The sequence below is a fragment of the Sus scrofa genome, chromosome 3, assembly GCF_000003025.6.
Source record: "Sus scrofa isolate TJ Tabasco breed Duroc chromosome 3, Sscrofa11.1, whole genome shotgun sequence".
In the NCBI taxonomy this organism is placed as follows: domain Eukaryota; kingdom Metazoa; phylum Chordata; class Mammalia; order Artiodactyla; family Suidae; genus Sus; species Sus scrofa.
The window spans coordinates 9,891,106-9,917,544 of NC_010445.4; the positions used below are offsets into that span (position 1 = coordinate 9,891,106).

General features: G+C 56.0%; 1 protein-coding gene across 14 annotated transcripts in view; it reads right to left on the reverse strand.

Annotated features, from left to right (window-relative positions):
* The window catches only part of DTX2 (deltex E3 ubiquitin ligase 2), a 45,281-nt gene that overhangs the window by 10,520 nt on the left and 8,322 nt on the right, over window positions 1-26,439 (reverse strand). For 4 of the 14 annotated variants that reach the window (XM_021086279.1, XM_013995516.2, XM_021086281.1 and 1 more), the window contains 8 exons: window positions 21,293-21,648; window positions 17,440-18,076; window positions 10,956-11,056; window positions 6,518-6,658; window positions 3,979-4,052; window positions 2,735-2,893; window positions 1,615-1,776; window positions 336-425 (listed from right to left, as the gene is read on the reverse strand). In XM_021086279.1, the coding sequence (XP_020941938.1) occupies window positions 336-425; window positions 1,615-1,776; window positions 2,735-2,893; window positions 3,979-4,052; window positions 6,518-6,658; window positions 10,956-11,056; window positions 17,440-18,076; window positions 21,293-21,560 (1,632 nt within the window). In that variant the 5' untranslated portion in view covers window positions 21,561-21,648. Of the gene's footprint in view, window positions 1-335; window positions 426-1,614; window positions 1,777-2,734; window positions 2,894-3,978; window positions 4,053-6,517; window positions 6,659-10,955; window positions 11,057-17,439; window positions 18,077-21,292; window positions 21,649-21,784; window positions 22,019-23,504; window positions 23,603-23,785; window positions 23,930-24,028; window positions 24,111-26,439 lie in introns of those variants that run through there. The other 10 variants (XM_021086280.1, XM_013995513.2, XM_013995515.2 and 7 more) reach the window with 7 other exon arrangements.

Here is a 26,439-nt window from a genome sequence, read left to right on the forward strand (position 1 = left end):
AGCTGCAAAGTCCCAACTCAGGTCTCAGGGGAGAGGTGGCTCTGCAGGCCACCCCTGATCACCCAGGGTAAAGTGGCCCCGGTCCCTCCCCATCCCGTCACGCTCGGCTGTGGGGAGACGCCTGTCCTCCCACTGGAGCGCCTGTGAAGTCGGGATGCCTAACCCACAGCAGTTCCTGGGAAGGGGCGGCCCACACTCCAGCTGTCCCCAGGCCTTGTCCCCTCTTGTCACAGCAGGAAGGGGAGCAGAGGCAGAGCCAGTGCAGCTGCCAAGCCAGGCCCTCCCCAGCCCACTGGCCTCTCCCTGCACGTGCCAGCAGGGGCCGCTCCTCTTACCTTGCGGCCCTGGGCGTTGTCTGGAAGGTAGCACTGGCGGGGAAACCCTCTAGCGGTGAACGGCTTTCCAGGGTTGGGGTGCTCCGGGCCCTGCAGGAGGAACACAGATGCTGGGAATGGAGCCCAAGGGCCTGCCCACCGCAGAGGTGCTCGGACATGGGCGCCAGTCTCACCCCTTGGGCTTCCAGGCAGGGCTACCCCTGCGCTCAAGTGACCATAGCAACTGCCGTCACATCTTATCTGAAAACCCACCATGAACATGCCCTCCCCACGGCCGCCCTCGCTGAACCTGTGCCGCTCCTCCTGCTAACCCTCCGTTGCCCTCATGAGACTGGAACCCATCAGAGGCAGGGACAGAAGCTGCCACTTCGCTGGTGACCCTCTGGGCACTGGGCTCTCTGGACTGGATGACTGGGCCTTCCTGACACCCTCCCTTAGGCACACAGCCCCTCCACGGCTCGCCCTGGAAGTGGCCAGAGCGGGGTTGCTGAGACAGCGGCAGCAGGCGGGACAAAGGCTGGGGCCAGAACAGCGCCTGGCAGTGTCTGCCCTCGGCCACACCGGGTCCAAGTCCAAACTCCCCTCCCACCCGGTGGCTCCAGTGCTGTGCGGAATGTTGCCAAAGTTCACTCTGAGCCCCGGAGAAGAATGGGAGGGCAACCAGCGAAAAGCCCGTAATGAGACAAAACAGAGGGACAGCCCATCAGACGCCTGGTCCCACTGCCGTGTCTTCCCAACCTGCCCAGGCACCAGGGTCCCCCAGTCCACGGCAGAGACCTCAGGGGCCAGGGCTCTGGGTCTCCACTAGGACCTGCGGCTTGGCTCCCTGTCTCTGTGTACCCCACACGGGCCTGGATCTGGCCACTGAGCCGGGCCCTCAACAGCCGTCAGGCCTCACTGTGGGCACCTCCCCACCCCGTGCTCTGTCCCCAGACAGGTTCCTGCCCATGGGCTCCCCAGCCAGCCAGCCCACCCTTCAACAGAAGCGTTCCTCCTGCTTAGATGCTTGCTGGCCTTCCCCCGAGTACAAGTCCAGCTCAGATGCCTCTGCCTCCAGGAAGCCCTCCTTGGCTCAGAAAAAGGCCAGGACCATCTTTTCGCTTCTGCAACCTTAAGAGCTGGTGCTGGCCTCTAGCACTAGTGTCTCCTGGTTGCTGGTAGCCTGACCTGGTAGCTGGGGTGTTCTCACAGTGAGCCGGGGGCAGACTGCTGGGAGAGGAGTGGCACAGGAAGAACACCCAAGAGGACTGACCCCAGGAAGATCCGAGGAGCCCCTCACCTGAATGCCGTGGGGAATGTTGTACACGATGAGTATCGTCCCGCAGTCCTCGTGGCCAGGGAGGGACACCTGGAACGTGAACACTTCCATCTTCCCCCGGGGCTGGGTCCCAGTTTTCTCCCCGTAGATGGTTTTGCAGGAAGGACACTGCAAGCTTCCATCCTGGGACAAGGCAGAATGCTGAGGACTGAGCCGGGGCCCTGAGAGGGCACCCAGGCCCAGCCACCCTACTGTCTACATGGAAAGAGGTCTGCAGGGACACAGGTTTGGCCTCCAATCACATGGCAGGTCCCAGGCATGTTGCCTGACTCTCAGGCAGCCTCCTAGCACAGAAACTCGATTCCAGCAGCCTCCTTGGAAAGCTAAGTTTTACCCCAGAAACTCATTATACAATTGTCATTAAAGGAGTAACGTACCTGGAGATTGGCATCAGGTAGAAAAATTATGTTTAAGAGCAAAAGTCTGCGCAGTCTTGTTTAAAATTGAACAGAAGGAGTTCCCATTGTGGCTCACAGAAACAAATCCGACTAGTATCCACGAGGATGAGGGTTCAATCCCTGGCCTCACTCAGTTGGCTGGGGATCTGGCATTGCTGTGAGCTGTGGTATACGTCGCAGAAGCGGTTCAGATCCCACGTCACTGTGGTTGTGGTATAGGCTGGCAGCTGTAACTCCGATTCGATCCCTAGCGTGGGAACTTCCATATGCCACAGGAACTTCCTAAAAAGCAAAAAGCAAAAAAAAAAAAAAAAAAAAAAAAAAAATCACATAGAAAATCCTGTGACTGATGGATTGCTGATGCTAGCATCCTGCCTGGTACATAGTACATGGGGGTACAGGCTGAAGGCCCACCACATGCCCTGGTTCTCTCTATCCCCCCACCCTCTGTCCACTCTGGCTCAACTATACCAAAAGCAGGGCAGCTGGGCATCACCTGCCACCCTAGGCTGCATCCTGCTCCAGGGCCAGGGTGGCAGACATCTCGAGGCTGCCTCCAAGCCCGCTCTGGGCCCCGCACAGAGCAGCCCTAGTCACCTGCTCATGTGCAGCAGGACCAGGATGGGCTGTGGGCAGGAGACTCTGACCCCACCCCAGCCCCACCCTAGGGGTGTCATGGGTACCTTGTTCCCATTGCAGTACATGGCCAGCAGGCAGAGCAAGTGGAAGGCATGGCTGCACTTGGCCAGGCGGCCCACGGCCATGGGCCCGATGGTCTTGCTGTCAGTCACGTCGCTGTACCCAGATGCCACAGAGAGCTTCTCCATACAGATGATGCAGTCCTGGAGTGAGACCCAACGTGAGCACGCTCACCCATGGCCCCTGCGCCACAAGGGGCAAGTCCTGCAGGACAAGGCCTTCATCTGCCAAAACGCTGGATCCCAGCCTACGTCAATTCAACAGCTGTTTGTGCCAGAGACTGGGAACACAGAGTCGTCCCGGGATCTGCCCGCAGAGGGCTCAGGGCTACCGGCGGCACTAAGCATGGGGACCAGTGCGCTACCTGAAGCGCAGGCCGAGATGGCAGCAGCATAGCCGGCCAGAAGGGAAAGAAGGGCAGAGGCCCTCAATGCTGTGCTCTGCCAGGGAAAAGGGAACTTGTCAGCTGCACAAGCACGGGACGTCCCGTGTAGGGGGGAGAAAATTCTGAAGCCTGAGCCAGCACCTGGTTGGGAGGATGCTGCACCTGCAGGGCAGGGGGTGACCAGGGCATAGGAGATGAGAGGGAGAGGACCAGATCCCAGAAACTCTGACAGCGACGCTGGGGGGCTGGGCTTTGTCTCCCATGTCAGGAGCCAGGCTGAGGGGCTGTGAGCAGGGTGTGCTAAGTCATCGTGGCCACGGGTTGGCTCTGGGGACAGTGGTTTGGAAGGGAAGCAGCCCAGCGGTGGCAGATGAGCACAACGGCAGAGGGAGAGAGACAGACAGCTGCCGTGAAGGAGGGTGCAGACTGGGCTGGAGGGAGGGGCTGACGTGACTTGCAGGTTTCTGCCCAAACCTTTACCAACCAGGTGCTTCCCATGCCCTCGACTTGCAGGAGGAAGAGGTAAGAGAGTCTGTGCTCGGGACTGGCACCACTGACCTTGAACCCACCCCTCCAGATTCTCTGAACACTTTTCTCTGTTCAAATCAGAGAAAAGTGGTGCCATTGCCCCAAAATGAGGCTCAACAGAGAGGTCCGGCTCCTGGTAGAAGCCATGACGGGGGTGCTGGCAGGCTGTGTCAGCCACAGGAACCCTGACTGGCCCTTCAGACAAGGCCAGAGGCTCCTCGGGAAGCACCTTCCAGCAGAGGACAGGCTGGTCGCCTGGAGCCACCCGTTGTTTCCAAACAAAACCACAAGCAGCGTGGCTCCCATGACACGCACCTCATCCGGGGCCACCTTCAGCTCTTCAGTATAGTTTTTTATCACTTGCTCTGGCTCTGGCTTTGGAGGCCCTCCTAGGAGAGAGAAGAACATAAGTGGTGTCCTGAGAACAAACTGGAGATGCTGGAACGAGAGAGGAAGGAGACAGGGAGGTCCAAGCTGCCGGGAGGGATGTTAGGGGCTCAGAGGGGAAGGTTAGCGTGCAGGAGAGGAGAGACCTGGGCCAGGCTCGGAACACTCCAGAGCTCTGCCGCCGGAGCGCTTCCTGACCCGCCTGCTGGGGGCCTGGCCCAGAAGCCCCGGAGAAGAGGCGCAGAGAGCACAGCCGGCCGCAGCCCTCAGGAGCCCTGGGTGGTGCCTCGGTCATGCCCCTGCGCACCTCTGCTCAGGAAACTGCACCAGGCTTCAGAGGACACGCAGGAGCTTCTATAACACGTCCTCTGGCGCATGTCCTGGCCACCATGTTTTACTCAACTTTCATTATTCTCAGACGAAAGTCTCAGGAGCAAGAGGAGTAAGTTTTCAGACTCAGCATGTAGTCCTGCGCAGGCATCCCTGTGCACGCTCGCTGCAGACTGCCCCCCCCCCCACCGCCACCCAGTCTTCTTGGGCCTGTCCCTGGACTGTGGGGTGTGGCTCAGCTCCTTGCTTCCTAAGTGGCCCGCAGCTCTCCCCACTCTGCCGTGTTTGTACCTCCGTAACGCTGAGCCCGCACGCAACAGGCCCCACCCCAGGGACCAGATGCTCCCCCAGCTAGAGAGAGAATCGGCATGGCCGAGGCAGAATCACAGAGTGGCAGCAAAGCCCACGTGGAAGCAGAGGGGAGGGACCAGGGGACCAGCACAGGCTGGAAGAGGGACCCTGGCAGGGCCCCCCATCCTGCCTCAAGGTCAGGGGGAGCTCCTGGTCCCAGCCTCTAAGACCAGAGGGGCCGTGGTGTGAGCCCAAGCTCATGGCCGTTAGCCTGTGGCTGCAAAGACTCACAAGCCTGAAGCCTCAACAGCTGAGCTCCCTCTAGACTAGAGAAGGCCAGGTGACAGCAGAGAGGCTGGGACCAGGTGACACTGGGTTGGTTTCTGGCTCTTAGACTGGGACCAAATCAGGACACCTTTGAATCTGTTTCCTCATCGAAAAAGTGGAGACCTAATTCCAACCCAGCTGTGACCCCAAAGGCAGCTACAGGCGAGGGCAGACCCCACACACCCCTCACACAGACTTAGGACCCCGGCTCTGGTCACTGGGGACAGAGCCAGACAAAAGCGCAGTGAGCACTGGCATCAGACGGCCACCCTGGTAGCTGGGATGCTACTCAGATTGCAGGGAGAGGCCTTCTAGAAAAGCCAGGTGGCGACAGGCCCATCTCCAGCTGAACCCCAGGAACCTTCTGAGGAGGCCCTGCTCATCACCCGCTTCCTCTCCTGCCCGCCCACGCCCAGGCAGCCTTTCAGAACCAGGGGTCACCCTCCACGAGGCCCTCTTCTCAAAGGGGACCAGCTGGGTGACCTCCTACCTCAGGAAAGGGACATCCGAGCCCAGGGAGGCCAGAGGGTCTCCTGAGAGCCTGTGTCTTCCCCGGGCAAAGCCAAGTGCCTCAGGAAGCTACCAGTGTACCCTGCCCACAGGTCCAGCTCTGGCTCCAAGGCAGAGTGAGAAGGGGGAGCAGAGCTGGAGCAACTGGTGGGTGGGGGGAGGTGCTGGGCAGGTTAAGTCCCACCCCTCCCTGGGTCTCCCTCCTCCCCTGCAGGGTGGGAGTTAGACACACGGTGAACCATCAGATGGCATCAGAGCAACCACAAAACTACATGCCAGGCACTTCCCACATGTATTTACTTCCTATTCCTCCCACAACCAATCTGCCAGGCAGGGGGCACTCCCTCGGGAATGGGGGTGCTTGCGCGAGATCAGAGAGCCGGTGCACGCAGGAGCCCAGATCAAAACCCGGGCCTGGCTGAACCAGAGCCAGGCTCCCTCTCACACCATCCTGCAGGTCACAGCCTTCTGGCCCAAGGATAGAGGCAAAGCCACCATCAACTTTAGAAATGGCAGGTTTAGAACTTACTACCCACAGGCCCCTCCACGTGAGTCTTTGTTAAAACTCACAGCACCTTCCAACAGTTCCGAAACCCTTTCATCCCTGGCCAGGTGACGGGCAGGGCAGTGGTCATGGGAGGCTTCTCCAAAGCAGCCCTACATGGGCTGGCCCTTCCTAAGACAGAGGCTGGCCCCCTGTCTCGTCCCCCTGATCCAGGCTGCTCCCCGAACCTGTGTGTACAGAGTCGCCAAATCTTCAAGAACAGGCCCCTGGCACACCAACTGCGCCAGGAAGACAGGCCTGAGCTCTGGGTCTCAGCGGAAAGCAGATTCCCGGGCACCTCTGCTGCAGGGCAGGGGGTAGGGCCACCGAGCCCATCCCCCGCAGGCAGAGGAAGCGGCAAAGGGCCAAGGGGTCAGAGAAGAGCATCGGTGCGGGAGAGTCAGAGGCAGCAAGGCTCGCAGGAGGCTGAGCAGAGGCCAGAGAGTATTTGTGAGCAGGAACTACCTTTCATGGACATTTTCCTCAATCTTTTAACTGAGCTGTGACTTTTAGAGGCCAGACAGGAGGCGGGAGGGCTGGCGGGCTGGGGTGCGCGGCTAAGACACACAGGGAGTCCAATGGCTGACATCAGAATACTCGTCATGCCTACACGGGGTGCGAGATCAGACATGCAGAGGGGGAGAAACGTTAGGAGTCGTTCGGCACATGACCTCCACAAACCCCGGCTGCATCCAGGTGGCACTGTCCTTGGCCATCAGGCCCCGCCATCTTCCTGTGGCATCCGGCCACTCGAGGCTGCCGGGGCCTATGGGGGCCACAGGTCTAAGCTCGGGGTCAGGAACCAGTGAAACGCCCAGCTCGTGGGAGCCCTGACCCCCAGCTCCAAGGGGTCTGTACAAGCAACCACCAGGCCGTGCCCAGAGCATGCAGGGTGCAGGCCATTGCTTCAGGAGGGCAGAGGGCAGAACGCCACCCCAGGAGGCCTCCTGAACAATTCTGGGTGGGCACCTCTCCATGCCAGGAGCAAGGAAGGAGAGCAGAGGGGCGACAGAGAAGGGCACAGCCAAGCTACAGAAGTGCGGGCGGGGTCTGGAGCGCAGTCCTCCCTCTGTGCTCCCCCGGCCGTGTCCCCTTGCCCTGGTCACCCTGCCCGCAGTCGGAGCACTGCCTATCTTCCACGCCCCGCCCGGCCTGTCTAGGTGCCTTCACTGCCATTGCCAGGGCGGGCAAGTGAGAACGCTGTCCCTGGGCCTGCTCCCCCACCGAGGCGTCCCCAAGGCCCCTGGGACCACTGCTCCGGAGCAGCTAAGGTCCCAGGCCGTGGCTTCCTTCTCTGGCTCCCCTGGGCCATGGTTCAAACAGGCCCTGTGCCTGGGGCCGGAGCACGGGGACAGCCCACAGAGAGGAGCTGCAGCAGGCAGCCGCGCTGAATGGACCGTCCAATCCTGTCACCCCCTCCTGAGGCCTGCAAGGAGCTGCCTCACCTAGCAGGGTGCTCTACACGTCCTGGCTGGACCCTCACCCGCACGGCCTGAGGACCTGGAACACAACATGTCCTCCCGCGGAAGCCCCTGTTCTTGCCACACCCTCAGCCCACCCTGCTGCCCACAGTACCACCCAATCCTCACTGTCCTGGTCTGGCTCCAAAGCACCTCCTCCCCCAGGGAGGGGACCTCCAGGCTTCTCCTTGGGCACCTCCCTGGGGGAGTTTTCTGGGCGCTCAGATCGGGCTGGCGCCCAAAGGACAGAAGAGGTGGACATGCTGCCGGCTCCAGAGGCGATCCAGAGCAGCAAGGGGAAGGCGGGCCTCGGGACCCATCCGGCTCCCCGTGGCCTCCAGCAGAGAACAGAGGCTCTCGTGAGGCAAATGCACCCAGTCGGAGGCAGAAGCAGAGGCCACCGGCCTGGGCAGCACAGGCTGTGTTGTGGCGGTCACTCCATAGGGGACACCAAAGTGCTGGACCCTGGGCACCCGCTCAGCAGCTAATGGGATGAGACCGGTGTCTTGAGGTTGTTTCTGAGCACAAATGTGGGTTCCTTTGGGACCTAAACGTCAGTGGACCGAGTGACAAGCAGGCCCCGGGGCAGATAGAAAGAAAGGGGACAATTCTGTAGGAGAACCCTGGAGCTCTGCACTGACCGTGACCACTGCCCCCAACACCCACCAGACCTCTCCGCATGGCTGCCCCTCCCTGACCCCCACCTAAAACAGCCGCGTCCCTAAACTCCATCTCCTCACTCTGCTCCTTTCTTACCACTGGAAATGACCCACGTATCTGTCTCTAGGACTGACTGTCTGCCACCTACCAAGCACCCCAGCAGTGCCTGCTCACAGGGGATCACAGGTGTCCCTGTCTGCCACTGCGTCAGCCCCTCGAGAGGTCGGGCCTCATCAATGTAGGACCCGCAACCCAAATTCAAGCCACAGATGCAGGAGTCTCAACTCAGACACCCACGGAGAAGCAGCCCTCACCCTGCAGGTCAGCCTCATGGAAAAGAGTGAAAATCACCCCACAACCAACAATTCACAAAAGCCACATCCAGTGGACAAGCAGTGGGGACACAAGAGGGGCCATCACATCTTCCCCAGCAGCAGGGCTTAGGGACAGCCCCCTGCAAACTCCTACTATCCCCAAATCACCGAAGAGCTCGGACAGCCACGGATTTCCTGCCCTCGTCTCCACCTGCTGGAGCGGCCGGCAGCCCCATGCACAGATGTGAACACCCCCTTTCCGACGGCCAGCATCAGCCTGTCGTCGAGGACCAGGGCTCGGGTCCAATCCTGCCCTCCTCCAGCTGGGGCCTTAGCAAGCTGGGTTCAAGGCCAGCACCACTCCTCCCTGGCTGACTGGTCCTGGGCAGGTGGTGGCGGCGTAAAATGCAGACGCTCCTCCTCCCTCACAGGGGCAGGGCCGGAGCCCATTCCACCTGATGGCTACGGAGAGGCGCGGGTCGGGCGCAGCCAGCAAAGCTGTCACCTGAGGCACAGCGGCTGACATGGAGGTGGCCCCTCCACCAGCACAGAGGGCCACACGTCCTTCCACCGCACGGCCCTGGATGTCAACCTACCTGCAAAGCCCTGTGCCCAGGTGCTCACCTCAGGGCGCCCAGCGTGTCCCCAAATCCACAACGGAACCCACAATCTCGCCCAGTTGAGACGTGTCTCCAGACCTGCTTCCTGGGGGCGGCCCCGGGATCTCGGTTCCCTGGCGCCCTACACAGCGGCCCCAGCAACAGGTTCAAGGCCGCGCCGGGACTTCAGGGGAGGCGGCGTCTGGCCACTGGCTCATCTACTCTTTCCTCGCCAGGACTGAGTTCCTAAACCTTTGGGGTCTGCTTTCCTGAGGAGTAAGTGGAGGTTAAAATGCCTGCCTCCAGGGTTGCTCTGAGAGCCAAGGGGACACAGAGGACAACATGGCACATGGCCCAGAGCAGGTCCGCAGTCTCGAGGGCAGCTCAGCACCCAGACCGCTTCCAAGCTGCGCGGACAGGTGATCTCAGCATCTGGATTAAAGCCTTAGCGACTGCGCAGCTGAATGGAACTGGGCACCTGCAGGCTGGGCCCTTCACCCACCACCTTTCTCCAACAAGACCAGCACCACACACACGCACACGCGGAGACCTGAATCACCTATGGCATCTGATGCCACGAGACGACACACTGGGCAGGAACTTTCCAAACACCACATCTTTGCTCCCAATTCCCTCTGACTCATCTTTCCGTGTCCTTCAAGGGCTCTTCTTCCCGGCATCCCTCCCGCCCCGCCCGGTCGCTGTAAGCTCACATGCACCCCGGGCGGGGCAGCCCCGACTGCTTTCTGAGCCGCACATCCAAGCTCCCCTGCCTCTGGGACAGCTGCCTGTCTTCGGCCACAGCCATCACCCCCCCAGGAGCAGCACAGTGTCATGACCAGCAGCCCAGTTCCTGAGGTCGAGAAAGCCTGGGTGGAAGCCCAGCTCTGCGAGGGCTGGCTGGCTGCCCTTGGGAGGTTTCTGGAGTTCTCCGAGCCTCGGGTTCCTCAAACATAAAATAGGAATAAGAGTTCCTCCCCCAGAGAGCTGATACCAGGATGAAGTGAGTTAACACACAGGCAAAGCCCCTAGTCCTCGCTCCTTAAGTACGATGACCCAGCTCCCCCAGCAGCTGGACACCAGGCCCGTTCTGTTCCTTCCCTCTCACGAGCAATCCAGTCACCAAGTCAGAAGTCTCCACCTCCGTCCACCCCCATGGCTCAGCTGAGGCACAAAGCCCGGCTCCACAGGGGGGTCTCCTGCCTCCAGGCCAGACCCACCTGTGCTACCCCAGTGACGTGTCCAACACTGGCCAGCTCACCCCCGGCCTCAACCTTTAAATGATGGCGGTTCACCACGCGCCTCGGTCCACCTTCATGTAACAGTCTACACTGCCCGTGAGTTAAACAGTAACTCTCCGTGGCTTCCTACTACCCACAGAAGGAACTTTAAATACAACTTGGTTAACAAAATATCTACCGAGACACAAAAGCCACTTATTGAAAATGTTAACTCCAGCCAAAATAGTTCCATGAGTTCCTCAGGGGGCCCCTTTAGGGAGATGCCGAAAGCATTCTGGGGACAGGAAAGTGACTCTCAGATCGGAATTCAGGGCAACGTGAAAAGGTCAAAGGTCGGGCAAGTCCATCCCTGGACACCGTATCATCAGGCATGACCCTCCCACACTGAGAAAAGTAAGCAAGCATCAGCTCCCTCACTGGGGGGGGCCCCATCACCAAAAAGAGGCACGGCCCCCCAAGGAGCCCCTTTGGGTTTCCATGAGAACAGAGGGTAACAAGACTCCCCCCCAACCCCCGCCATCTCCCCATCCCCCCACCCCATTCTCCACCCGCTCCAGGTCCTGCCCCTGCCGGACACAGTCTGTTCTGGAACGTGGACTGGGGAGGGGGCGGGGGGGCAGCCTGCCTACCTGCGAGGGCTTGCTGGACCCTGCTGGGCTTCGGCATCTGCACGGGCACCGTGGCGGGGACGCTCCCAGGGCTGCTTGCTGGACCGCTGGGGAGGTAGGCACTTGGGGAGAAGAGAGAGCAAAGCTTAATGTGTGGAGCTGACTTAGCGAAACGGGAGCTATAGAAACACTGAGAGAGGAGCTCGCTGGTGCGGCCAGGCCCCTCTGCGGTTTCACTTCCTGCAGCTGCCCCTGTGCCAGAGAGCCCTTCTGGCTTTTTCCTTCCCTAAAGTAAAGATCCTGAGGAAGAGCATCTGGAAGCTGGAGCAAAGAGAGCTGAACTAACCTAGAGAACCTGAATCTGGCCCGCTATCCTTTGCTCTGTGAACATCGGGGGACAGAAATCCAACTCCAAGTCAGGAACTGGGGCGGGGAAGGCACAGCAGCAGGGACGGGGCAGGGACACGAAAGAACACCACTAGGGATAGGCCTCAGCTTTCTATAAGGTCTTTCTTTTTCTTTCTTTTTTTTTTTTTTTGTCTTTTTGTCTTTTTGCCATTTCTTGGGCCACTCCCGCAGCATATGGAGGTTCCCAGGCTAGGGGTCTAATCGGAGCTGTAGCCACTGGTCTATGCCACAGTCACAGCAACATGGGATCTGAGCCACATCTGTGACCTACACCACAGCTCACGGCAATGCCAGATCCCCAACACACTGAGCAAGGCCAGGGATTGAACCTGCAACCTCATGGTTCCTAGTCAGATTCGTTAACCACTGAGCCACAATGGGAACTCCTACAAGGTCTCTCTTTCTACAAAGTCTTTCTACAAGAGTGAAGCCTGGACTGTCAGAAGATGCTGTCCTGGACGATGCAGACGCTCTGCGAACAATCCCACAAGACCTGTAAGCACCAGCTTCACCAAAACGAGGGCTCTATGGTACCTGAGGAGGGGAAATCCAGCAAAAACCACTCCAAGTGATGGAGACCAACTCCACCAGGAGTTAGACCCACCAACGTCAGGAGCCCCAAGCAAAGATGGTGAAAAGGAAATAGCACCTTTTGTAATTCCTGCCAAAACGGCATGACCCCAGTCCAATCACGAGAAAACATCTGATGAACTTAAACTAAGGGACATTCGACAAAGTAACTCTTCGAAAGTGTCAAGGTTATAGCAGAGGAAGAAGGACTGAGGAACTGTTTTACCCACAGGAGGAGGAGGAGAAATGATCAATGGATGCAAAGTGGATCATGGGACAGAATGAGAATGGGAAAAACTGGTGAACATTGGAAAAGTCTAGCTAATAGCCCTGCGCTCACGGCGCTTCTCTGGTTCTGACAACTGCACTACAGTTGTGAAAGATGTTAACATGAGAAGTCAAGTAACCTGTTATGGAAAAACTCTGTCTTTTCTTTTTTCCATAAATCCAAAATTAGTTCAAAATAAAGGGAAATTTTATCTTTTTTTTTCTTTCTTTTTTTCTTTTTAGGGCCACACGTGCTAGATATGGAGGTTTCCAAGAGAGGGGTCCAATCAGAGCTACAGCTGCCAGCCTACACCACAGCCACAGCAACGCCAGATCTGAGCTGCATCTGTGACCTACACCACAGCTCATGGCAACGCCGGATCCTTAACCCACTGAGCGAGGCCAGGGATCAAACTCACAACCTCATGGTTCCTAGTCGGATTTGTTTCCGTTGCACCACAAAGGGAACTCCAAAATTTTATTTTATTTTTTTAAATGAAGGTCTTGCTTCCCACAGTGACTACATTTGAGTCTCTCTTGGTTTTAGGCCATATTTTTAAATGGTAATAAACCCATGCCATCATGGTTTTCGGGGAGCCCTGCAGTGGAGAAGAGCTTCTGCAGATGGACCAAGGTGCCTGCCACCTCCTCCCCCTCCTGGTTACTGTGTCCTCCAATCCAGCCCTACCCACGTTAAAGATAACGCAGTAACAAGAGTTGTTGGGAAACCCTTCTATGCAGCCCCTACAATGGAGCTCCCCCAGGGCAGGGCCTGGGCACGTTTCTCTCTGTTCCACTGGACCCAGCCTGGAGCCAGGAACTGGGAAGGCGCTCGGGAAATGAAGGATGGCTCCGGTCTGATGTGCCGCCCCTCCAGCTGCCAGCAGACTACCCAGAACCTGGTTACAGGAAATGCTTCTGGAAGCTGCCCCAGAGCCTCCCCTACACCAGCCATGAGTCACAGATCTCATGGGTGGACACTACAGGGAGCTGGCTGCTTCAAATCCAAATCAGAGAACTTCATGCTAGCTGGCACTGGTTTTCATTTCTGGACCGCACTCCCCAAACAGAATAACCTGTGTGGCCATGCTTCCTGCCACCCTCACCTACTCTCAGCCCCAAGAGAACAATGGAGCTGGATCTGGAGCAATCGGATAATGCAACGGGAAAGGACACCCGGCCTAAGTTTCTGGTCCCACTGAACTCTAATTTGAGACCACAAATTAGGACCCGCCCCCTTCCTGAGCCTATTTCTCCAATTCTCAGGTTCTAGAAGTGAAGGAATTTGAGGAGATCGAGCTCTGCAAAGCATCCTTCCTCTCCCAAGCCAGCTCTACCTAGGGAGCACTGCACTTCAGCCCTTAGGCAGGAAGCTGGAAAGCCGAAGCTTGGCTCTACCACTCCACTGGGCTACTCAGCAGGCTGGGTACACTGGCCCTGTGGGGGCTGGGAGGTGGGCTCTTCCTTTGCCAGGGAGAGGCACGTAGCTAAGGGAGAAGGCCCAGTTTTAGCTTCCAGCACCAAGAACAAGAGCAGAAAGCAGACAAGCAGGAAGGCCAATGGGAAGCTCACTCTGGCACTGGGGCCAGGAACCATGACCAAGGTCTATCTGCTTAGGGGTCTCCTGATGTTGTCACTTCCCCTGTGACTTTTCCCTGCTCCTCCCCATACAATTCTGTGCTGTGATCAGAAGGAACCCAGCAGTAAAAGGATCCAGGGGTTCCCAAGACAGGGACTCTCAGTGGTGCACAGAACCTCGGAGGTCACTGATTCCCCCTACACCGTCCTCTAAGGGTTCAAACGGGCAGATTGTCCCGAGGAGAGGCACCATTTGCACAAGAAGTGCCCTTTGGAGAATTCCCTCCCACCTGCCGGGCTCCTGGCTCTACCTACTAGGCCCTCCCTGCCATTTCCGTTTGGGCCCATTTCCTGGAGCTTCCAAATGGAGCTGAGAACACAAGACAGGAAGCGTTCTAGTCTTCTACATGCAGGATTTGACAGTCCCAAGCAAGGGAAAGAGCTAGGAGGCGGGAGGGCCAGGCATTCAAAGCCTTCCTCCAGTGCCCCACAGCTGCCACCCACCAGGCAACCTCTGAGCACGGGAAGTACAAGGAGGGTTAAGATGCGGAGCCTGGGGCTTAAAGCTGTGTCCCTGGGGCTTGTCCAGTCCTTTCTGAGCTTCACTTTCTCTAAGACGAGGATCATTCCCGAAGGCCCCCATGGTGGCTGCGAGGCTCCGTCTGCAGCCCGACCCAAATGCCCATTGTTCCCAGTTCTCAGAGGAGCAAGGTGGCTCTGGAGGAGCTGCAGGGTCCTCGCCAAACCCTGAAAAACCACAGCCATGTCAGAGCAAAAGCAAACTGCAGAAGCAGACCCGCCCAATTCCTCGACCTGAAGAGGGGAAAAAAGAGCCGGGAGAAACTGAACAGAGCCGAGCCGAGGGCCTACACTGAGTCAGGAGCACGATGCCCCTGGAACCCAGGACCCCGGCACACTAGTCTAAAGATCCTGGCACAGAGCAGGAGGCGGCAGGTGCGTTCCGAGGCTGGGAGGACAGCAGCAACGAGAGCACAGCAGAGCAAAGCAAACAGAGCCCTCTTCCCAGGCTGGGTTAGTGCAGGGGCAAAGCACCCGGAGGCCTGGCCACACCAAGGCACGGTAGACGGCTGGCCATAATCACCACCCCGAGTCATCAAAATGCTAAACCAGCGGGCATGCCCTCTATTAAAGAAACAAGAGCGTGTATGACACATTTTGGCAAGTTTTCCATCCAACAGCATTAACACACAAAGTTTGGTGCTTAAAGGGATAGACTTCAGCTACCAGGAAATTGACTTAAACCTAGCAGCTTCATGACAAATCATGTATCTTCTCCATGGATTACTGCTTACTCAGAAAGCCTCCTGAGGCACCAGGCAGTCAGTGAGCCAAGGTTTTACCCAGATTGAGCAAGAAGGGATTTGAAACTATGTGGGTTTGAAAAAAAAAACCAAAAATTTTGATTTCACTCACTCACATGTCCTTCCCAGCAGCTACCAGTAAATACAGCATCCCCAGTCCCCACCGCCTTCTCCTACACACACACACACACACACACTTTCACCTAAGGCTACTGACATTCACTTGGCTTCGAGAGCTATACCACAGCTGCTAGGAGACCAAAGCGCCCAGTGTTTTCAATCCTCCAGTCCTGCCGGGTGAAGAGGTCAGGGGTTTACAAGCCCCCTCTGGCTCTGCGAGAGCCATTAGAGAAGGGTTACCTGCAGAGGCTGCACTACACATCAGACCTTGACTTTTAAAGCAGGGACTGGCCTGGGCCAGTGAATTCCAGCCTCCTGCTCCGAAGAACTGGAGGAGGTCAAGGGGGGACACCCCCTTCAGAAGGCAGGCCCTGCTGAGGCTGTTTCAGCCAAAGGAGCCGGCTGGCCCGGTTCCCTCCTGGTTTACAAGGCAGGGCATGCAGGGCAAGCAGCGACACGCATGGCCCGGCTGCCTTCCCTTCCGTAACCTGCCCGGACGGCACCACGGGACCCACCTCAGCAGCTTCGCGGGCCCTCAGACTGGGGAGGGAGAGCCCAGAGAAAGAGCAGGGGAGACCATCGGGCGTCCTGTACAAGGAGAAAGCAACAAAGCCCACGAGTCACCTGCTCAATCCCAGAATCCCACCTCTAGAACCATCTAGAAACTCGCCTCAATTATCCTGGAAGAGCCTAAGCCCCAGGGGGCTAGGCAAGGCGGTCTTAGTCCTAAAAGCAGCTCTGGCCTTGCTGATAACTCTTCTGGGCTGGCAGACATGATGTGGTTTCCTCCAAGCTAGACTGACCCAGGACTGGAAGGGGCCTCCCGGGGCCGGGAGGGGCTAGGCTGGCACAGAGCCCAGCCTGCTCATGCCCCTGTGAAAGGCCACAGGGCAGCCTCAAGTGATACCTCCCTGTTCCCAATTCCCAGGAGGATCTCCGATCCCCAGGCCCCAACTCCCCGAGAGAGAAGACACCTGGACCTGCGGGGCCGTCCTTTCCTCTGTGGACCGGGGCCTCTGCACGCATCCCTCAGGCAGTGCCCTGCCCTCCTCTCAGGCTGCCTGTAAGACAGCTTCGACAACGCCACGTGCCTCCCACGGCCCGCGAGGGGCCCGGGTTTGACCCCGGCTCTGCCACGTCCTGGCTGTGCTGCCCTTTAAGCTGGGGACACCACCTACACGCGGCAGTTACAAGGATTCGTGAAATCACTCACACAGCCTGCTCAACAGGCCTGGCTAGAACATGTGCTTGGTGAGGGGCATATGTCACTGTCTTAGTGGGAAGGGTTCTCTGAAACCTAGCTGGACAAAATTCCAGAGACCCAAAGAGCCGAGAAGGTCTCAGCCACACAGGGAAGCTTCGGCCCTCCCTGAGGTCAGGTGGCCAGGATGAGGCTGGGTGAGCGAGGTGGCACCAAGATGCTGACATCCTGGGGAACAGGGCGGGCACAGGTCCACACTTGTCACCACCTACCCAGGTCACCCTCTCAGAAATCAGCCCCAACCCCAGCTAACATTCTGAATTCTAGAAATATTCTCCAGGCCCAAAGCTCTGGATAATGATCTGTGACAAGGCCCCTCGTCAGGACAGTTCTCTTGAGCACCCCAGGAGCAGCCACCACTGGTCACTCCAGGACCTTCTTCACTTTCAAGTGCCACCTGGTCTGGATGGGGCCCATGTCATCAGCTTTCTCAAGGTGTCCTACGAAACACTGGCCTGCACCAGCACAGCCGCTGTCCTGGGCCCCCTACTGCCACTACCAGCCCCCACCACTCATTAGTATTTTGCCCTCTCCTCAACCAGCTTTTAAGCCTCAAAACTGGCCTCACAGCCTTTCCTTAGAGGAGTCCGTGAGCTTGGGGAGAAGACTGAACCTTCCACGTCTGTGACCTCAGTGCCTGGCACACAGAGGAGTCAATGACATTCTCAGGTGCACAGGCACAGCCAAAATGCTGTTAACTGCTCAGAGCCCAGAGCCCCCGAGTTAACGAAATGATTGCTGGTTTTAGTCCGTGTCAACCACCAGCACTCAAGTGCCAGAGGTTGGGGAGGCTCTGTGGGACACAAGGCTGTGGACGGCTGTGGCTCCCAGACACCACGTGACTCATGCAAAGGAGAAGGCACAGCAGGGACAGCCAAAGCGGCAGGAGTCGGGTCGTCAGGCGTTTGGGGGAGTCTTCCCAGCGAAAGAAGAGCAGAACCCCCAGCCTGCGGATGAGGCGCACGGGCAGCCAAGATACCTGGCGCCGCCGGCCGTGGACGGTCCCAGGGGCTGGTGCTGTGGTCCCAGGTGGGACAGGCTGGAGCGGTAGATGGGCTGGTTCCCCAGGGAGGGTGGTGCCCCAGCCCAGGGGTTGGTGGTGTTCAGCCTAGGCGCAGACCTGGCCCCAGAGAGCGAGGGCTTGTTGTATGGAGCAAAGGCCTGGTGGGCCCCCAAAACAACAGCAGTCCTGTGGGGGGGCTGGGGGACAGGGTAGGCGGGGAGGCTGGTCATGGAGTGGCGGTAGCGGCCTGACACAGGGCCAGTTCCCCCGCCGCTGAGGCACTGATGGCAAGAGCAGGCCACTCCTGTGTGGCCTGGTGGAGCGATGATGGTGGTGACTGGGTAAGGGGGCCCTGCTTGGCGCCGCACGCTCCGGCAGAAGCTGGAGGTCTTGTTGGTCTGCGTGTGGGTGGCATAGTTGACAGTGTAGTTGTACCCCAGAGGAGCCAAGTCCACGAGCTGGTTGCCCCTGGCCACCTGCTGCTCCAGGTAGTCACAGATGCTGGCTTCATAGGGTGTCCAGGAGCCTTCATCACTCAGCCACTCCCAGACGATGCCCCGGCCTGGGGCTGAGTGCTGCGGAAACAGGTGCCTCCGCACAGCCCGCATGGTGCCTGTTTTAAAAGGAGTATTACATGTAAATGGCTAATCTGCTAGACAACCCCACCTCCAAAACAAAGAGAGTTTAAAAATTATTTTTTACCTGCAACCAAAGTAAAACAACATGATCACAGTGTATATCATGCTGCTGTTTGACTTAAAGGCTGGCATTGATCATTTCTCCAAATTTGGGGTGAAGGGCAGAGAGCTCTATGCAAAGAAACTGTGGACCAAAGGGATCAAGATGGCAGAGGGGGACCAGCGCTTCTCAGCAGGACTGGGGGACGCTGCAGATGCAGGTCAAAGACCAGCTGTGGCTCAGACTCCAGGAGGCTTCACAGAATATTCCTAATGAGCAACTAGAGATTATCACCCTAACTGAAGTAAGTCAGAAAGAGAAAGACAAACACCACATGATAGCCCTTGTATGTGGAATCTAAAATACGACACATGGAGAGTTCCTGTTGTGGCGCAGCGGAAACAAATCCGACTAGGAACCATGAGGTGGCGGGTTCAATCCTTGGCCTTGCTCAGTGGGTTAAGGGTCCAGCATTGCTATGAGCTGTGGTGTAAGTTGCAGACACGGATCAGATCTGGGGTAGGCTGGTACCAACAGCTCCAATTGGACCCCTAGCCTGGGGACCTCCATATGCTGTCGGAACGGCCCTAAGAGGACAAACAACTAAATAAATAAATAAAATAAAATATGACACATGGGAAGTTCCCGTCGTTGTGCAGCGGAAACAAATCCAACTAGTATACATGAGAATGTGGGTTCGATCCCTGGCCCTGCTCAGTGTGTGAGTGATCGGCATTGCCGTGAGCTATGGTGTAGGTCACAGACGTGAAAACTAAAATATGACACACACACGGGAGTTCCCACTGTGGTGCAGCGGGTTAACGATCTAGCTTGTCTCTATGGAGGTGCTAGTTCTATCTCTGCCTAGCACAGTGGGTTAAGTATCTGGCATTGCTACAGCTGTGGTGTAGGTCACAGCTCTGGCTTGGATTGATCCCTGGCCCAGAAACTTCCATATGCCAAGGGTGTGGCTGAAAAAAGACATGAACCTATCTACAAAACAGAAACAGACTCCCAGACATACAGAACACATCTGTGACTGACAACAGGGTGGGAGGAGGGAGTGGGAGGAACTGGGTGTTTGGGGTTAGTAGCCAAACGAGTCCATTTAGAACGGATAAGCAACAAGGTCCTACTGTAGAGCACAGGGAACTATATCCAATCTCCTGGGATAGACCATGATGGAAAATAACATATAAGAGAATGTGTGTGGAGGAGTTCCCATCGTGGCTCAGTGGTTAACGAATCTGACTAGGAACCATGAGATTGAAGGTTCGATCCCTGGCCTTGCTCAGTGGGTTAAGGATCCGGTGTTGCCGTGAGCTGTAGTGTAGGTGGCAGACGTGGCTTGGATCCCGCGTTGCTGTGGCTCTGGCGTAGGCCGGTGGCTATGGCTCCAACTGGACCCCTAGCCTGGGAATGTCCATATGCCATAGGAGTGGCCCTTTCTAGGCAAAAAAAGACAAAAAAAAAGAATGTATGGTGTGTTTGTACATGTATAACTGAGTCACTTCTGCTGTATAGGAAAAACTGGCATAATGCTGTAAGTCAGCTATAATTAAATATATATATTCCTAATGATAAAACCTATGTAGCCTGATTTAAAAAACTGAAAACAAAATGTCTGAAGAAAATCAAATCATCCATAGTCCAGCCACACCCAGAGGAAAGCAGGTAATTTCCACTGCAGTGTATTCCTTCCCATCTCGTCTCTGTCTCCTAAGCAGGTACATTCAGGTGAGGCTGACAGCCATACTGAAAACTTCTCCCATTTTCATGTATGATGCTGTAAGTATTTCTTAGGTCTCTAAAGCTTTGTAAAACTCATTATTAACTGTTGCCCAATTCTCTTTCATGGCTGTACCATTCCCTTGGACTTCTCAGGCAGCAACTATTAGGAAACACCTGTGGTTAGCTTATATTAATAAACCAAACCTGAAGATTAAGGCGAGAAAGAAAAAATCCCTTTGAGCCACGCTTCCAACAGCACTTGCCAAAAGGTGATCATTGCAATTGCCCTGGACCTCGACCACGGCCCTGCCTCCATCCACAGCTAGAGAGAGACTCTTACGCCCCAAATCGGATGGCGTCACTCTGCCCAAACCCTCTCAGGGCTCCTCCTTTCAGGAGAAAAGCTGAAGTCCCTTCAAGGGATGGAAAAGCCCTGTAAGACCTGCTGCCCTCCTGGTCTGTCCAGCCCTTCCTGGTGACCAGGCCACCTGAGCTCAAACTTCAAATCAACCTCTCCCTACAGTCCTGTACCTACAAAGGCCAGGGATGCGGCTAGACAGCCTACAATGTAGTCCCGCCCCAGAGTCCTGACAATCAACAATGTCTGCAGACACTGTTCCACGTCCTAGAAGACAAAATCACCCCCAGTTGAGAACCACTGATTCAGACAACAGGGGACAGACCTGGGAAGAAGCTGGTAGCCCCATTCTCAGTAATACTGATCAAAACACACACACAGGGAGTTCCTTTTGTGGCTCAGCGGTTAACGAACCTGACTAATAACCATGAGGTTGTGGGTTCGATCCCTGGCCTCACTCAGTGGGTTAAGGATTCGGCATTGCTGCGGCTGTGGTGTAGGCTGGCAGCTACAGCTCTGATTCGATCCCTAGCCTGGGAACTTCCATATGCTGCGACTGCAGCCCTAAAAAAGCAAAGCAAAGCAAAGCAAAACAAAACAAAACACACGCACACACCCACACACAAAAGAAACAAGAAAGTGAAGTAACCTGCCCAGGTGCACAGGAAAGTGAAGTAACCCGCCCAGGTGACCCAGCTATCACACAAAAGCCAGAACTCAATGCCAGGCCCTCTTAACTAGCATGCCGTGCCACCTCCATGCTGGCTGGCCTGCCTGCCGCCAGCCAGACCCTCTCAACTCTGCCGACGCAAGCATGTATTTCTGGTTTGGAAGACAAGGAGGAAAGGGGCTGGGAGGGCCTCTGCACTGCATCCACAAGACACCCTCTACCACTAAGCAGGTAAACTCACACCTGTGTTACCTATCACTCACAACAGCCGCCTCCTGACTGTTTCAGGGGCAGGAGGACCCTCAGCATCAATTCTGTGCCCTCAACACCTAGCCCAATGCCCAGTCTGAAGCAGGCACTTAGACACATACTAGAGGCAGAAAGTGTCTTACCAGTGTCCTGGCGGAACTGCGTCCAGCTGGGGAGGTCGATGATGTAAGGGGCCAGCGAGGGGTCAGCTTGGCCCAAGGGGATGCTGTGGGCCAGGCTCCCCAGCCCAAAGCGCTGGCCCTTCTGTTGGACAAACTGCTGCTCTATGTAGCTGCAGACAGTAGCACTGTAAGGGTGCCAGGTGCCCAGCCCATCCTGCCATTCCCACACGGCCACTGCCACGGGGCTGGTGTACACCTGAGCCAGGGAAGGGCTTGGGGCCATGGCCATCTTCCCCAGGACTCCCTCTGCTTCCTCTGACAGCTTCAGACCACTCTGGGCTGGATTCTCAAGTTCATTGCCAATGCTTCCAGGAGACCTGTAAACAAGACAGACAAGTGGTTACCAACATGCATGGTGGTCCTGCCCAAGTCAGCCTCCGTGCAGGGAGAAAATCATGCTTTTCCACACTTTCTCCCTAATACCTGGAGGACACTGTGAACCAACTATCTAACCTTGTCTCTGCTCAGGCGGCCAGGAAGAATTCAGAGTCAAGCAAGCAGACTCTCTCCCTGTACACATGTTCAGGAAGACACAGCAGGTGAAGTTCTTGGTGGTAACTGTCAACCTTGCTTCTATCCTTTCACTAATAATTTCCCTCTAGCCCAACTACTACGTGTATAGTCTTGTTTTTTCTTTTTAGGGCCACACCCGAGGCATACAGAGGTTCCCAGGCTAGGGGTCCAATAGGAGTTGAAGCTACCAGCCTATACCATGGCCACAGCAATGCTGGATCCGAGCTGCATCTGTAACATACACCACGGCTCATGGCAACGCCAGATCCTTAACCCACTGAGCAAGGCCAGGGATTGAACCCGAATCCTCATGGATACTGGTCGGGTTTGTTACCACTGAGCCACGACAGGAACTCCCTGTATGTATTTTCATGAGTCACCCCCAATCCTTCGTGGCCTGAGGCCACAATGCCCCCTTACACCTGTGTGAGGACTTCACAGTTTCCAAAGCAGGTTTGTTTGCAAGATGTACTAACACCTGCTATGCTAGGAAGTGGGGAAAAAAACAAAAACAAAAACCCGTCTCAGAAAGGACCAGAGGCTCGAGGACAGCCAAGGGGTCAATGGCAGAGCTGAGACTCAAGGCACAGGGGGTCCTAGCTCCCCCCAGAGCCCCCTGGGAGGCACCATGGATGAGAGAACCCCAGATAAACATTACAAGTCCCATGGCCACTGAAGCCCGCCCACTCCGGCCCCCTGCAGCCCACTCCCTGTCAGGCCTCGCTGACCAGCAGTCAGGTCCACAGAGTTAACGCCGTCTCCTAGTCAGGCCTGCCCGGGTGCATCATTCAGGGAGCTTTCTGTCACATGAACTTCTCCATGGTTCCGAGCAGAACCCTAGCAGACACCCAGCGGGTCCGCCTGGTCCATAGCTGTATTGCAGCCCCGCACAGGCCCTGCAACAAGCATGTGTTCTACACAGCTTAGTGCAGAGCACAGGTGAACGGAAGGAGACAATGATTCTACACGAGGGAGAAAGGGGGTCTGCGGACACACCACACCACAGCCGTCCCCAGCGCACCAGCTCCTGGAGTGCGGGAGGAATGAGACCAAAATTAAGGACAAACACCAAATGGACTTGGCTGGCTGAAGATGAAGAGTCTGACAAAGTGGTCCATCTCGCAGTGATGGACAGGAAACCAAGGATCAAAGAAGTCAAGGTGTCTTACGGAAGGTCACACATACACTGCTAAGTGACAAGAGAGAGAAAACCCAGATCAACCCACTCTGATGCCCATTCTCTTAGACAGGAAAGCTCAGCTTGAGCTCTACCTGGGGTCCCATTTAGGCAGGGGGTGGCAGGAGGCAAAGAGAGAGGAGCTCAGGCCCTGAGCATACGTCCACCTAGGGCCCTGGTGCCAACCGCGTTCCCAGTCACATCACCTGCTCCGATTCCCACAGAGCCCCTTTAAGAACAGACATGGAATTTGGTCCCCACTTCGCAGATGAGGAAACTGAGGCCCTGGTAGTTGTTGTGACCTGTTTCCATGACTGCTAATGAGGTTGGAACCCTGGGCTTTCGCTGCTGTCCCTGAGACCGCACCTCGGCAAGGTTTCCGTGAGAAGGCCAGGACCACCCACCCCACAGGGAAGGCAGAGCGGGAGCAGCACGTGAAAAGGAAGAGCCATGGGCTCTGGCATCCACACGCCCCGTACTTACTCCACTCTACTCGCCGTGGCATCTGATGAGGTTCCCAAGCCCTCCAATCTGGATTTCACTTGGAAACGGACCTATCAACCTCTATTCTGAGCACTCTTCTGGGGAATTCAGGCAGAGAGGTGTGGATCCAGCAGCCGGCACAGCACCAGGCACATGGCGGGAATCAGCTTCCCCCCTCCCTGCTCACCTCCGCCCCAGCACTTCCCTACCCCACAAGTCCGGGTGAGGAGTGGCGGCCCAGGGCGGCACCGAACCCGCAGGCGATGAGTCAGCCACCGTACCTCCGAGCACACCGTGGGGCGGGGGCTGGCAGAGCTGGAGCCGCTCCAACAAGCACACACGCCACCCTGGAGGACTGGACCCGGGATGCCCTCGCAATGGCTGGCTGGCTGGCTGATTAGCTCAGTGGCTGCAATTAGAGGACTCTGTAACCACATCCAGGTACAAATCACAGGACTGGTTTCGGGGCCAATTACTCCTGAGCCCGGACTTTCCCCCAGCATCTCCTGGCAGGCATCGCTCACCTCGCGGGCAGCAAGGGCCTCCCGTGTACCAGCATGTCCACACAGCCCCAGATGAACCCACTCGGAGAATCTGCCAAAGAGTCTGAGAAATACATAAGGTTGAGAACTTCAGCTAAAGCTTTGAAAGAACATGTTTGGCCTCCAGACCCGCAGGCACACACCACGGTCCAAGCCCTGTCAGGGTACTGGAGACCCAGGGATGAGAAAAACATGGCATAGGCCCCTCCATGACCAGTCACTGGCCCCCACTAATACCAAGAGGCCCCCACCTCCCGTCCACTTACAGCAAATTCTAGCAAGTGCCAGAACATTTGGAGCTATCACCCACCTCCTAGCCACTGATCCTGCTGGTGCATGTGTCTCAACTCTCACCCTTTCTACCAAGTACCCCCCTGTGCCCCGCAAACACACCCGTCTTGCCAGACTCGGCCGCGGCACCTGCTCCTGAGCTTTCTGACCCACATGCTCACCAGGAGGAGCTGATCCATCCTCCTGTGCGTCCTCACTGCATATGCCACTCATTTATTGGTTTCAGAGTCTGTCCCCCCACTCCCAAACTGGAACAGGAACTCCCTGAGGGCAGAGCTGGGGCTGACCCAAAGCCGGGACTGCTGCAGCCCTCCAAATCCCAGAGACTCTGGAACACACAGGACAAAAAAGGGGGAGCACCTTCTGCTCCAGAGGCCTGGGGCACGTTTGGGGTGATGCCCAGAAACACCCACTGATGTTCCACTTGAGCACAGCAATTACACACACGCAGCGGCCATGTCAAGGCACTTATTCTCTGCTACAGCCTCAGCCATCCCCAGGCTGCACTTCAAAAACCTAATTTGTTTCAGCTCCTAATGATAGGGCTATTTATGGTGTTCTTAATTATGAAAAGTATTATTATTCTAATTGGCCATGGAAAAAAGCCTCAATCTGGGGGCAACCTAAATTTATTCCACTTTTCAATAGTGGAGTAAAGAAATTCTTTTTTTTTTCTTTTTTTTGGCCATACCCATGGCACAAAGTTCCCAGGCCAGGGATCAAACCTACACCATAGCAGTGACCTGAGCCACCATGGTGACAATGCCAGATCCTTAACCCACCAGGCCACCAGAGAACTCCAGGGAATTCTTAAATAAATCATGGTACATCTTAATGGCCAAATATGAGTCTTAAAAAAGGTAAAAATACAGGAGATGTGACTATATATGCTAAGTTCTCAGGCAGGCAGGTGTGCCCTTTTCTGGGGACCTACTATGTGGCATGGACTCTGCTTGGTGCTCTTGTCATCTTTCAACTGAACCCCAACTGTCCCTGAAGGTAGAAATTATCCTCATTTTATAGATGGAACGGAGGCCAAAAGAAATTAAGAATTTACCCAAGGTCAGGTGGCTGGTCTGTGATATCATGAAACCCATGTTCTTTCTACCTTGTATAAACTAACTTTTAATTTTTTAATTTTTATTTTTTATTTATTTATTTATTTTTGTCTTTTTGCTATTTCTTTGGGCCGCTCCTGCGGCATATGGAGGTTCCCAGGCTAGGGGTCGAATCGGAGCTGTAGCTGCCAGCCTACGCCGGAGCCACAGCAACGCGGGATCCGAGCCACGTCTGCAACCTACACCACAGCTCACGGCAACGCCGGATCGTTAACCCACTGAGCAAGGGCAGGGATCGAACCCACAACCTCATGGTTCCTAGTCGGATTCGTTAACCACTGCGCCACAACGGGAACTCCTTAATTTTTATTTTTTAATTTTATAGCCACACTCACAGCATAGGGAAGTTCCTGGGCCAGGGACTGATTCTGAGCCATAGCTGCAGCAGTGCCAGATACTTTAACCCAGGCACCAGGCTGGGGATCCAACCTGCACCTCTGCAGCAACCTGAGCTGCTGCAGTAGGATTCTTAACCCACTGTGCCATGGCAGGAACTCCAATTTTTATTTTCAGGCCATGCTTGTAGCATGTGGGATTTCCTGGGGCCAGAGACTGAATTCGCACCACAGCAGCAACCCACATGGCTGCATTGACAACTCTGGATCCTTAACCTGCTGGATCCTTAACCCACTGCACCACAAGGGAACTCCTAAAAACTAATTTTTAAAAGGCCAGAAGGAACAACTCTGGCATATTACTAGGAGTAAAGGAATTATGACATATTGTTTCTTTACCTCTTTCTGTACTTGCAAATGTTTCATGACAATCATATTACTTTTAATGATCAGACCAAAGTTATTAAAAAAAAAAGAAAAAAATTATCAACTTTGACCACAAGAAAAACCATCCTGCCTTCCCTGGTCAGATTTAGTCACAAACCCCCATGCACAGCCCTGCAGCTCCGAGGCACAGGGGGATGCTGCTGGTCTGCCAGCAAAGGAGAAGAGTTATGTGTGTCCAAAACGAAATTCTATTCCCAGGGGA